This window comes from Trematomus bernacchii, unplaced genomic scaffold, assembly GCF_902827165.1.
Source record: "Trematomus bernacchii unplaced genomic scaffold, fTreBer1.1, whole genome shotgun sequence".
Taxonomy (NCBI): Eukaryota; Metazoa; Chordata; class Actinopteri; order Perciformes; family Nototheniidae; genus Trematomus; species Trematomus bernacchii.
The window spans coordinates 17331818-17345783 of NW_022987648.1; the positions used below are offsets into that span (position 1 = coordinate 17331818).

The window sequence follows — 13966 nt, forward strand, 5'->3', positions numbered from 1 at the left end:
GATTTCATTATTGAACTTAACCACTGCTTACTGAGACTTCAGAGAAGGGGAATAGATGTGCATGTTAAATGTTGTTGTAAGCCCTGACAAACACAAGGGTCATTTTGAAAAGCATGTTTTTTTTTATTTTATTTTTTCATAAATACAGTCTGCACCATTATAATACTCTGATGTGTGTACAGTGTTTTTCATCACTTTGTTCATACTCAGATGGCTGTTAAAGAAAGCTGCTTTTTTGAACGTTTCATTTTATACACTCTGACAAACGTCCTAATTTCCGCCATGTTGGGGTTTTCCTCCTGATTTCTTGCAAAACCTTCCACATTTATACAATCTCCCAAAATAAATGTTACAACACAGAAACCTGGAGAACGTCTACTGCTTGTTCATGAGGAACTGAACCAGAAGCTTGAGGACGTCGTCGTTCAGACCCACCACCTCTCCGTCCTGCACGCTGTCGTACAGCCGCAGGCTCTCGGTGCCCCACAGGAGGTTCTTTCTGGGGTTGTTGGCGTCCGTCTCCACAGAGAGGGCCACTGTGTTGAGCTGGTAGCAGAAGAAGGAGAAGAACTTCCCGTCTGTGATCACAGCCTGGGACACGAAAGGCCTGGTGACGTCCTCGTGGTTCCAGAAACCTACAGAGGTGAGGGGGAAGTGTCATATAATTTCTTCAATTAAATTATAATCCACTTAACAGAGACTTTAATGCAAACTGTGTCAGGGTGATTCGACCACTGCTACATCTCAATGGACTGATATTTGAGAAAAATTGTTGTTACTACCAAAAAATAAATAAAGGTATACTAAATGTGAAAAAACACCTTTGGATTTACTAGATGTTCTTTCCTAACACATGTCCCAAAGACTTACTATAGTCTCCATGAGGTTAAATTGGATTTCAAATACATGAAGAATAGAGTTGGGATTCTGCACTCATATACAATAAAAGAATAAACTAATCTAGAATCATTAAAAATATAAATGGTATTGTTATCTGATGTCTGTCCCTGTGTTACTTACTAGGGAATCACCAGGCTCCTCACGATACGATAGTATTTTGCGAAACGATATACTGCAATATATTGCGCATATATATTGATATGATAGCATGATATATTGGGTTCCAGTGTCTTTAACATGTGACAAAAGCCTTCGTTTTCCACAACACTGTACGGACGGAGGTCTTTGCACATGAAGTAGGTGATGATTGAGTTATATTCTTAGCTCGCTCAGTATTTGATGGTAGCTTTGCCAAGCTAATTTGGATTTGCAATATGAATAGCTTATATAATAAAATATCGATACTTGGCGTCTGTGTATCGATACAATATTGCCACGCAAAGTATCGCAATGCTATGCTGTATCGATTATTTCTACCACCCCTATTACTCACCCTGGTACATGGCCTGAGCTCCGGTCCAGGCGAAGAGGCTGGTGAGTGCGTTGGCTCGGAAGAAGACCTCCACCTGATCGGACTGCTGCATCCGGGCCATCCTGTCTCTGTGGTAGCGATCCGGCACCAGGTGGAACTGAGTGTGACCGTAGCAGGCCGGGTCCGGTAGCTTCGCCCCTGTTGATGAGAACCAGAGGACAAGTTTAATGTAAACAGAACACAGCTTGCAGAGAAAGGGTTAAGGAAAAACATTATAGGCTTCTATATTTTTCTCCAGGATAATTTTATAATTGTTTTGTAATTCTCCATCCATATTTGCGACTTAATGACCGCTGTTGTATGAAACAGACTGTTGGAATTTATTTTTGTCAGAGATGCAACAATTAGTTGATCTAGGTTTACGTCCACTGTAAGAACAACTGAAAATGTTTGATGGTTACAGCTAGTCAGTGGGTAGAATAAGCTGATTACGTTTTTTTTTCCTCCAAATTTGACATCTCCAAAAACAGCCATCTCTTTGGAAAAAATGACCCACACTTTGTCATTTTTGTTGACTGAACAGCTGCACGTTTGGGCCCCCTAGTGGCATCAGAAGTCACTGAATAATGAGAATTTTACTTATACTACAAAATGTAACAAACATACAATCATTATTTGTTCTTTTGGCTACTCTGAAATCACATCATGAAAAAGTGAGAAACGTTGGATGTGACTGCTCTCGTGTTACCTGTAAAAATGTTGTTGTCATACTGCCTTCTGAAGAGAGGCATGACGCTGGGAGACAAAGTGACCTCTTGAACTTCAGCAGCATAAGAGTCCTCCAGCGAGATGAACTAAGAGAAATTAAAATTAAAATTACAAATAAAATGGAAGCTGTTATTTATATGTTATTATGATGCGACACTGGTAGAAAACCTTGCTCTAGTTTGGTAGGATTCATGACAATTCAATATTGACAGATTTTGTATAACATACATTTCATAATGTGAGAATGATGTGTATAATGATCTGAATAATTGGCCGGTCATTGATCTGGAATCTGGTTGGCTCTTGCCGACCTCTTCGATGTCCCTTTGGGATGATTCTCTGTCCCCTTATCCAGTAAAAATGTACATTGGGATCAATATCTGATGGAGAAACACAGAAAATATGACTCAAAACGCTGTGTCTGTGGAAAATTAAAAAAGGTAAGAATGCACAATGATATTGCTATTTTGATCTAGAACTAGATACCAGGTAGGATCTATGGTCTATCTATGTGTTGTCCTCATTTGAACTTTTTGGCTTTTGTAATATTTATATATCTGTTCAGTTCAACATCATTGTTAACTTCATACGTTTTCTCTTATATTCAAATGATACATTTTCCCCTATTAGCTCAGAATGTATTTCACTTGTGTTTGTAAGTTCTCAGCTGTTTGTGTTTTTTTTTTGTTGAATGAAAAAACATATTTTTACTGCTCAACTTTAGATATTGTATCAGTTCCAAAGTCAAGTAACATATTGTATCGGCAATAGTATTAAAACAAATTAAATAACACCTTGTTAAAGATGTACTGTATATGTATTTGTAAGCATTACGCAGCACTTTTGGTGAGGTGAAGTACAAATTAGAACACATATTCCAAGCCACCTGGGCATAAAAAAGTTTCTGAGAGCGTTTGAGAAGATTTCACTTGAAAATGTTTGGCACTGCTGGTTGATGCCATGCAATTTTCCCATGATACACTAATTACTACAGCTCCCAGTTAAATTTAGTGAGTTAATATGTTCACTAAGAAAGTAGCAAGCATGTCACATTATTGGTGAAGGTGTTCATAACAACCTGCTACAATTGTTTAGTAAAGATTAGAATACAACTTTGTTTACTGGTCCACATATGAAACTAGCCACATTCACAGTGTTGCCACAAATATAGTTTAAAGTGGATGCTAAAGCAGAGGAACTCTCCAAAGTTTGACTGGTGCCACAAGAATGATCCGTACCCAGACTGGACGAGAGGAACAGTGGGTTGTAGTGATGTGTCGGTCGCGAACGAGCCGGCTCAAAGAGCCGGCTCTTTTAAGTGAACGACGGGAGCCGGCTCGCGCCCGCGAACGAGCCGTTTTTTTTTGTTATTTTGTTGTTAAGTAATACAAGACAGAATGATATGATGATCTCCGCGCTACAGCTGCTCCGTGCATGCATGCAGTGACATGTAATATCCAAGGATTAGAGACTGTTGGATGCTGCTGTACTGAGCATTGCAATATATTTATTTTCACTATGTCATTTATTTATGATTATCCTTGGGCTCAGCAAAGATTTGATGTCAGCTGTTGCTGTCTTTTTTTCTATAGTTAATACTGAAATAGAGCCCTGCTGTTTAGTCAGGGCCTTTTCTTTAAATATAATTTTAAAATGTCGATACAGTAGCCCCTTTATTTAAATGTCTATGCTTAAGTTTTTATCTCAATCTCAATCTTTATTTATTTATATAGCACATTTAAAACAACCTTCAGTTGACCAAAGTGCTGTACAGGCAATACATATTAAATAACACAATGGGAGTACAATAATAAAACAATAATTAAAAACATGATAAAAAGCACAATAACTAGAAAAATATTTAAAAAAAACACATACAAATGTAAAAATGTAATGTTCAACTAGTATTAAAAGCCAGTGCAAAGAGGTGAGTTTTTAGCTGAGATTTAAAAAGTTCAATAGACTCAGCAGTCCGGATATGTACTGGGAGGCTGTTCCACAGTCTAGGAGCTGCAACACTGAAAGCCCTGTCACCTCGGGTTTTTTATAGGTGTTGCTATCTGCTTTGTGTAGCGTGGTTCAAGCAAGTCAGTGCATTCATTGGGTGGTATCAGAGAGATACAAGGGTCTGTAAATGCAATGAAAACTGGCCACAGCAAATAATTGATATTAAACATGTAATTTTTACTTTTGAATACTTCAGTACAAAGGATGTATTGAATAATTTAAGTGATATGTGTACACATATAAATCATGAGTCAAAACAGGGCTACATTTGATTGAATTATAAAAGGTATAATATGTAGTAAACTGAAGAGCCGTTTGGGAGCCGAAAGAGCCGGCTCTTCTTGGTGAGCCGAGCCAAATGATCCGGCTCACCAAGAAGAGCCGGAATTCCCATCACTAGTGGGTTGTATTTGGCCAGACTGAATGCGAGTTCAGTCACCAGGTTTCTCAGAAAAGGTCCAACCGTCTGCTCCTGCTTTCTGTACAGGAAAGGTATGCGTTTCCTCAATTGCCAGTGCTCCAGTAAAATCACACGAGTGACCAAGGAGCGGATGTCCGTGAACCCATCATGTCCAACCCCCGGCACTGTGGTCTGAGCAGCGGCCGGCTGCTCCTCCTCTCCCCCGGTCTCCCTCTCCGGGCTCAGGGTGTATTTCTCGGGCAGGCCTCTCTGTGTGTGCAAGCCTTTGGTTCCTAAATGGAGGCAGGTTTTTAGGGAAGAGCAAGGGCAGGCGTGTGCGGGCCGCCATGTTTCTTATCTGACTTCTTCTTTCGTTGACATAAGATCTAAGTTTCTCCCACAACAGCGCCCGTTGCGGCACGAAAAGTAATAAACATGGGATTACCATACTGGAGAGTGTTTCATGTCTAACCTTGATATATACAGTCTATGGTCTAAACATCAACCCTATATATTAACTAATACAATAAAGCTCCATATTTTTACTTTATTTGAGTTTGAGGCCATATTATGTGATTTCAAGTTTAAAGTCTAAAGTTTGAAACTATACATTAGAGAACGTCAGAGCTCTTGAACCTACCCTTGAAGCAACGGAAACGCCCCCTTTGGACGCATTTAAAGATATCGTAATTTTGACATAAACACACCATTATCATGGAAATAAGAAGAATAAAGAACGTAACTATACAGTACCAGGTGCAATATTTGGAGACAATTAGCAATTAAGTCATATCTAACAATTAATGAGGGGAAAATACAGCAAATTATGTTATAATTCCAACCGAGACAAGTCCTATACCAGAGGTGATTCAGAAAGGGTAAACACACGTTACAAGGGTACATGAAGGCAACACCAATGTACAGTAAAGAGTTGTAGTCTGTGAACAAGATTTTTAAAACTGTGCAGTGTTGTGTTAAAAAAGACACGAGATAAAGCTTGGAACATACTTCCGAAACAATACATTAGCTGGTTAGCTAAACATGTATTTTCGTCAGATTTTGCGGACGCAGTTACACGGGACGAGAACGGTCCAACTCCACCGCTTGCACCGTGTTTGTCGAGCCGAGGTAGCTGGTCTGAAAAGAATCCATCTCATTCTCATAAACATTTTATTTTCCTCGTGTGCAGCTGAGCATTTTGAAAACGATTGTCCTACCAGCCCTGGTGGTGGCTGTGGGGATTCTGCAGTGCCCCACCACCAAGAGGTTTGGTGAACTGTGCCCCCCAGAAGTTGTGTTGTTTGTATGCTAGCATCCGTTTTTCAGATCACAGGTGTGTGATGTGTCTTTCTGACCTCCAGAGACCACTGTGCACAAAGAGTGACGAGGTGAGGCTGGCAAAGGAGGCCAGCAACAAGTATGGCTCCCCAGCTCCAACCATCTTCTCTAAAGTGATCGACAAAAGCATCCCTGCAGATATAATTTATGAAGATGAGAAGGTAAACAAAACAAAACATGTTATCATGTTGGCCTGTTCCACGTGGAAACCACAGATCAATCAGCAGCTTGTTGATGTTAAGAAGTTGTGCAACTAAACACTTAATTAATGTTGTTTTTGTGTCTTTATCAGTGTTTGGCATTCAGGGATATCAGCCCACAGGCACCTGTTCACTTCCTTGTTATTCCAAGGGTCCCTATTCCCAGAATAAGTGAGGCCAAAGATGATGATGCTGAGGTAATGTTATTCCATCAATGTGCTCAACCTGCCACTCCTGTTTAGGGGTTGTGAGTGAGATTTGGAATACAACTACATCCACATTCACAATATATGGATGGCATATTTTCATTCATACATTATTTGTATGTATTTTCATTTATACTACTGCCTTTTTTTTTAAGGTACAGATTTAGGAGCCTTACTGCAGGGATTTTCCCACGCATCAGACACAAGAGAGTTAGTGAAGATGGACATTAATGTTGGCCAATAAGGCCTTCTCTGAGTTTGGTTTAAATTCTTACAACTTTATCTTACCCCAAACAATTAAGAATAGTTCCAGACCAGAAGTTATTGAAAAACATGTGACAGGTATGTAAACATACTTCTACTTAGAGCTCACACACATTTTGTAACATAAATCCAACATGCCTTATATGTCTCCTGTATTATTAGTTATTAACAGTCAGTTAAATGCATTACCATAGTCAAAAACCTAATATGAAAGTGTAGCAAGACAATTTAATTGATTTAGTACATTTAAATACAGGTAAATCTGACATGTTACACATTCAAATGCAAAGAGCAAGAATGTAATACATTTTGCTCCAAAGGGTCCTTTAGTAACAACACCCAAAATGTTTAATCTTTAAAACATACATTTTATTTTATATTATGCACCCCTATGAAAACCATGTCTCTAACTCAAATTAAATTTCAGCTCTTAGGACATTTGTTGATTGTTGCCAAAACAGTGGCGAAGCAAGAATCTCTAACTGAAGGCTACAGAGTTGGTAGGTGACAGCTACACCTATAATATATACAGGCTGCTTAGTGAAGTACAAACTAAATTCTGGGTATCTTTCTGCCATACAGTGATCAACGATGGAAAGCACGGTGCTCAGTCAGTTTACCACCTTCACCTCCACGTCCTGGGAGGAAGACAGTTGGCGTGGCCACCAGGATAATGGCGACATGTATGACTTGATATATGATGGGTGTAGGTCATATTCTCTTCCCATCCTTCTGTACAAAAAGTAAATTCACCACAAATAATTGTTTAATGGACTAATTCAAAAGTGAATACATGATGTTTAATATGGCTGCAAATAAAGACATTCCTTCTAATATGGAATGGCAAAAGGTCAATTTGGTTATTTTATCTGACAGTCGGTGGAAAAACAACAAATTGTCAGCAGATTATACTACTACTACCAGTTACAGGTGTAATCTTAACAGCAATATTATCAGGTCTTTTTTATCAGTGAAACACATTTCACTTCTTGCTAGATTTATCCCTGTTTCTGGTCAGACAACATTCATTAAAGTGGCCATAGACATCATTTTGCTTTAACTCATCATTATGAATTGGATATTGATTGCCCAAGTGAATGGCTGTAGAATGGCATTTACATTAGTTCAATCAGGAGAGACGGTTTTGATGTAATAATACATATTTATTGCGCAGATGCACAAATGAATGCAATGGTAATTTTGGCGATTAGGCCCCGTTGTGCAGGAAGTATCATTCGGGAGGGTAGAACCGATCCGATGAAACCCCCCTGGGGTCTAGACACTGGTGGTGGTGAATGGATAGTTGGGTCGGTCTGAAGAGGAGTGGTTTAGCTTGACCCTGGATTCAGAGGGACAGGAGGTGAAAAGGGGGTGGAGGAGGGTTGCGCCGATTCACCTGGAATGAGAGCTGTCAGAGGGGAGAGCAGATTTAAAAGGTTTGACAGAGCGCTATGATAGGCTCTTGGGAATAGAGCGAAGTGATTGGTTAAGCTGAAGAGTGACGCCCCCGGTCACTTATTGAGAGGAGAGAGAGTAATAACATGGGAATAGAAATACATGAATGAGTAGAGACGGTCTTCCTGGTTGAACTTGCGCTGAGCTTAATTTCCCTGTAAATCTTGCGTTTAGGGTGCGATTTGTCACAATAAAAGCTTCAGACATATTAACCGTTATGTGTTTTGCTTGTTTGCACTGGCGGAAAGTGAGTAACCTACTGAATTCTACTTTACACTGGGCACTTTGTGAGGTTTACTAGGAAAATACAATACTTTGTCATTTCCACTTCATATTGCCACACAGTCGTTTTGCAAGTGGTGTGAACTTTGGATTTGCAGAGAAATTTTGACCAAAGTTATCTTGAAAACTAGAGGCCAGAGAGAGTCCGCTGGGACGACAGATCTTAATCTTATCAATTTGAATTACAAATTTAAAATGACATATCAGTACATGTGTTGCTTTATTGCAGTATTGGAATGTGCATTGACTCAAAGTACGATAACTCACAAAAATAGAAAACAGATAAAGATTTTACAAACAGATTATGAAATCACTTTATAAAATATGATACTGTGCTGTAGGTTAAACTTTCCAACATAATGCAAAGTGATTCAAATGTGCTCCACATCAGCTGGAACATTGAAATGCATTAAAGCATCAGTGATAGATTATGTATTCTAATATCTTGTTCTCACTGGACAACCTTTTGACACGGAGAACCCTGTTTTCTTTGTGTGCAGTCTACTTTTCTGCTGATTTATGCCCTCAGTTACCATTCACACCCTTCACAGATGGCATGTGCCGAGATATGAGCAGTGAGGGTCGGAGCAGGGACACATATGGTGTGACTGAGTGGGATGATTCACTGACCCCGGTGCCTGTGAGCAAGGTAACTACAGATCATTTGGGAAATGGACGGTTGAACTTTCCTCTATATTTACTTATGAAATATCCTTGAACGCGGTTATCAGACAGACAGATATGAAGCTCAGCCAGAGGAGATGAAATCAGGGCTGTAGTGAAACGTGACCAGAATAGATCTTTGGACATTTTAAACCGCTTTCATCCAGTAGGAATCATTTCTCTTATGTTCTTTATAAAAATCCCAAATAATTAGATGGAGTTAGAAAAGTGGAAGAATAAAAGGAGATTTTAAGAAAGTCAAGTCAGGATATCAGCACATTTTTTGAATATGTTGTGCATTTTAGTGTGTCATCTTGACAGTTCTCTCTTGATTTGTAAGAAAAGTTGCACATGTTTGGTTCAGCTGTTGAGTAACTTTTTGATGGTCCAAAGTCTAAAGTCTTGTCATAAACGGAGAGAACTCATCTAGTTGTATCATTATTTCTCTGACAGGCCTGGTCATGCATATCTGATAATGACTTGTCTTCATAAATCGATTTGGGATGATAAAGGTTTCAATAAAATCTGCTCTAAACTGTCAATTGTTTTGAACCGTCACCAACACCAACAGTTTGCTGGTATAATCATTACAAACAGAGCAGGTTTCTACCAGCTGTAGACTGTTTGTGTCTGAGGTGACGGGTCGTCTTCACCTTGAGCCATAACCTATGATAAAGCATATTGGTGGATCTTTAACCGGTGGACCCAGCTTCAGCGGCAGATGTTCAGAGGATTGCGAAAGTGTGCAAAGCTCTGGACGAGGCATTAGTGCAGGGGAAGTTGGTATGCATTCATGCAAGTCCACTATAGGCTGATATTCTCTCCAGGGGGCAACAGTCGACGCCTGCGCCGGGCAAAGGTTGATTTCAGTCTGTTCTGCACTTGACAGCTACTGTCAATCAGCTCTCTGCCAGGAGAAGGTAGGGAACCTTTAAGCATATTGCTTTTTTTATTTTTAGAGTCTGAAAAGTCTTATGTCAGGTGTGTTTTGTTGTAATAAGTTGCTATGGGGACTAGCTTTCCTGTATGAGGATGATGCACAAAAAACATTATTTTACTGACATGGTACACCTCTTTTTTTGCTTAAGCTGACATCAGTTTAATTGCAGAACACAATAAACACATATATATTAATTACATTTATGATTTTAAGGCTGAGAAATATGCACGCACTTGTAATTGTTGACATGTTGAGGGAAGCATATTCTCCAGTCATGTTTGTGACAAACACATGACTAACATAGGGAATATCCCCCATTTGATGTGGGCAGGCTGCCAAGCTTTTAATTGTTTGGTCAACAAAATGTTTCTTTACTATAAATCACTCTCCCAATAAAATGTGCTCTATAAAAGCTAGACAAGCAGCTACAAGCATTAATTGTTTTATCCAAGGCTTACAGTCACTATACTGTACCTCGGTAACTACATTTTCCTATGTGATTATAGGACTTCTTCTACACATTTTTACCAAAAGATTCAATATAACACTCAGTGTTCTTCAATGGTTACATCTGCTTTCTGGGTAATGTACAAATCCAAGTTGTTAATGGAACTGAAATCTACTTTGCAGGGAATTTGAATTGATATTTGCAGAATATTAGACTTTGCCGTTGCCATTTCATATTGCCACACTGTAGTTTTGAACTTTGGTCCAAAGACATTTTTGACCAAAGTTATCTCCAAAACTAGAGGCCAGAGAGAGAATCTGCTGGGTTGACAGATCTTAATCCAAAATGATTTTTATGCCATATATAATTAGAGAATGTGTCGCTAATTTGCAGTGATGAAAAGTAACTGAGCACATTTACTTAAGTGCTGTTATTAATCACATCATTGAGTTAGGTAATTCAATTGTATGCTACTTTCTACTTCAACTCTGCTAGATTTCTGGATTATTGTACTTTTTACTTCACTTCACACAAAGTTATTTTACAGATTTCAACATAATGATCAATTTATAAAATGGTATTCTGCTTAGATTTAACTTTTTTTTGTGTAGAATAAATAATCTTAACAGTATGTAAGGTAATTTAAACGTGTTCCAGCTATTACATATTTACATGCTGCCTATGCTGCCTATGTGGTAAAGCATCAGTATTGATATGTGATATACATTATTACAATAATACGGTATATGTAATAACCAAACTCTCTGAAAGGAACCATTCTGTGTACATTTGCTGTTAATACTTGCTGTACTTTAAATTAAGGGAAATCTTTAATGTATGACTTTTACTTGGAAAGAGTGTTTGAATTGATTGAATTCTTTACAAAGTTAAGTTATTAAAAGGAACAACTTGAGATCTTACACAGTAGTTGATAGGTTTAAACACTAGATGGCATTATTTCACCATGATCATGTATTTTCTACAATATTTACATGTCATTACATACTATTTTTCACCTCAAATTGTATTAACCAGAGATGTCGGAGATACAGCAACAAAGAAAATAAATCTTTCATGTAGATTTTATAGGGCCATTTGATTTTAAACTATGTTTCATCTACAGCAGCTTTACTCAGAAGGCTATGTCAGACACAGACTTAAAGATTAACTCCACTCTGAACGGAAAAGCCATCACATCCGAGCTCAGCTCAACGTCCGAGCTGGAGGAAGCCACTGAAGGACTTTCACTAGGTGAGAGTCTAACTAATCTGATGCATTTGTACTATATACTGCATCACTAATAGTGCTGTCTTTTATTGTGAAATTCTGATTATCTTTAAAAGCGACTGATGAGATCTGAAAAGGCAGTATAACTCTTAAGCTAAGAGGTGTGGTGTAGCCTCAGATAACACCTGAACATAAGGTTGACTTATGAATGACCCTCATTTCTAGCTTCAGGGTAGGATGGAGCAAAAATAGTTTTTTGCAGTTTGTGAATCTGATAGGCTCTCAAACAGTCATAACATTTTAGGTATCTAGAATCTAAAGGGGAATAGCAACATGTACTTGTGGATAATATAACTAAAGAAAAGGGATCAATACAAAATAAGACGATAACTTGATAAGATTAAGTTAAGTTTTAGTGTATCCAAAAAAAGGTGGGAAGTAACTAAGTACATTTACCCAAGTACTGTATTTAAGTACAATTTTGAGAGACTTGTACTTTACTTGAGAATTTCCATTTAATGATACTTCTGCTCAATTTAATTAACAAGCTACCCTGCAGCATACAAAGTAATTAAAACTAGCTGCACCTTTACCAGCGTTGATAATACTTTAATGCATCAATTATTATAATCAAAACATGTCATATTTATTTATATATGAAATTGACCAATTTGCATATTAAGTAGCCTACTAAAGTAACTAAACGTTTATTTTGATCATAATACTTTTGTACTTTTACTTAACAGTAACATTTTGAATGCAGGACTTTTACTTATAACAGAGTATTTCTACACTCTGGTATATTTATATATTTATTTAAGCATCTGAGTACGCCTCCCACCTCTGCCAGAAATGCAGTCAGATCTTTAAATGTGTGACCTTTAAGAAAATGTCAAATATTTTTAGAACCAGACTGAAGTTCTGTTTTTTTCACTATTTGCAGAAGAACAAAATAAGGTTTAGCAAAGGGAGCAAACTAATCATACCCCTATCATCCTAAAGTTTTGAGGAAAATATATCATTAAGTACAAAAATTCGAAAGCAGATAAGAAAGTATGGGCCTATATGCATATAGCAGGGGTCGGCAACCCCTGGCACGCGTGCCACCATTGGCACGCGGCACCGTAACCAGTGGCACACTAGGAATAAGTGGAATAAGTGTGCAAAATATTTAAATTTTATTTTCGGATCCTGAACGAGACCGCCACCAGGGCGCGTCTCCCCATTACCTGCAGAAGGAAGCCATGCACGCAACGCAGCCCCGCAGGCGACTTTCTGCCGCTTTCCTCCGTGGTGCAGTGTTGATCGTTTCACCACAGAGGAAATCACTTCACAAATTGCAGTACCCGGAGCTGTACAAATACCGCAGTTTTTGCGTGGCTGTGTCTTTAGTTGAAAGCCAAAGCTCATAAAGTACCCTCAAGGCAAGGCAAGGCAAGGCAAGTTTATTTATATAGCACCTTTCAACACAAGGCAATTCAAAGTGCTTTACAAAAAAAGTCAGACACTTTTCGGACAAAAGAAAAGGAGCTTCGCTGCCCACTGGTATGACAAGTACACATTCTTGGTGTATAGCATTAGCAAGGACAGTGTGTTTTGTAAAATGTGCCGGCATTATAGAGGCGGGGCCGGCGGAGAAGATACATTCAGTCGCCATGGTTACAGAGACTGGAAACACATCGACTATGTTCTCAGTAAACACGAATGTCATTCTAGGCATAGCCTATTTTTTATTAGATTATTAACAAAAATCGCGAGAAAACATTTTCAACCCACAATTGAAATCCTGGCGCCGCGTAGTGATGTGTCGGTCGCGAACGAGCCGATTCTTTTGAACGGCTCTTTGGTACGAACGAGGGGAACCGAGTCGTACTTGGTGAGAGCCGTTCTTCTTATCGTTCAATCAAAGTTGGTCCGCACTCACTGCCTGCCAAAATTCACTCGCCTTTTAAAAAGCTTGATTTTGTTCCCCAAACGTATTCTGTGAAGACCCGCCCCTACTCTGATTTGTAGGTTTCAGCGAGGAGTTAGGTGGGGTGGGTCTTAACGGAATACGCGAGAGAGAGAAGTCATAACAAGTGGTACTGGACAGATAGACGACGTGTTTTTCGGATGTAAAATGAGCCAAACGCGAAAACGCAGCAGCATTTGGATGCACTTCAACCAAAACCCAGGCAGTGATAAAGCGCACCATTTGTAAAGGCAAAATATCCTTTAAAGCAGGGTCAACAAATAATCTCCATCGCCACTTAAAAACACACTACTAATATTAAGAGTTGCGTGAATTTCATTCAAGGCAAGGCAACTTTATTTACTTAACACATGCAGAGGGTAAATTCAAAGTACATTCACTGACATGAATGACATGGATATGGCGCCACCTTGTGTCATGTTTA

At 38.8% G+C, this 13966-nt stretch overlaps 1 protein-coding gene and 1 pseudogene across 2 annotated transcripts; one reads left to right on the top strand and one right to left on the bottom strand.

Annotated features, from left to right (window-relative positions):
* Window positions 1-92: 92 nt before the first annotated feature.
* Window positions 93-4901, bottom strand: LOC117485919 (annotated as a pseudogene).
* Window positions 4902-5284: 383 nt separating this feature from the next.
* On the top strand, window positions 5285-7410 carry LOC117485918 (uncharacterized HIT-like protein Synpcc7942_1390). Of its 2 annotated transcripts, none has more exons than XM_034134624.1 (5): window positions 5285-5813; window positions 5909-6046; window positions 6178-6282; window positions 6983-7055; window positions 7138-7410. In XM_034134624.1, the coding sequence occupies exons 1-5, from the start codon at window positions 5589-5591 to the stop codon at window positions 7227-7229; spliced, it is 633 nt and encodes a 210-aa protein (XP_033990515.1). In that variant the 5' UTR covers window positions 5285-5588; the 3' UTR covers window positions 7230-7410. The 2 variants fall into 2 exon arrangements, with proteins under 2 accessions (XP_033990515.1, XP_033990516.1); XM_034134625.1 differs by having other exon boundaries at window positions 5431-5675.
* Window positions 7411-13966: the final 6556 nt, after the last annotated feature.

Coding starts and splice junctions, on each gene's coding strand:
- LOC117485918 (XM_034134624.1), top strand. CDS start 5,589: ATGTATTTTCGTCAGATTTTGCGGACGCAGTTACACGGGACGAGAACG. Junction 5,814..5,908: donor CAGTGCCCCACCACCAAGAG/GTTTGGTGAACT, acceptor TCTGACCTCCAG/AGACCACTGTGCACAAAGAG. Junction 7,056..7,137: donor AACTGAAGGCTACAGAGTTG/GTAGGTGACAGC, acceptor TCTGCCATACAG/TGATCAACGATGGAAAGCAC.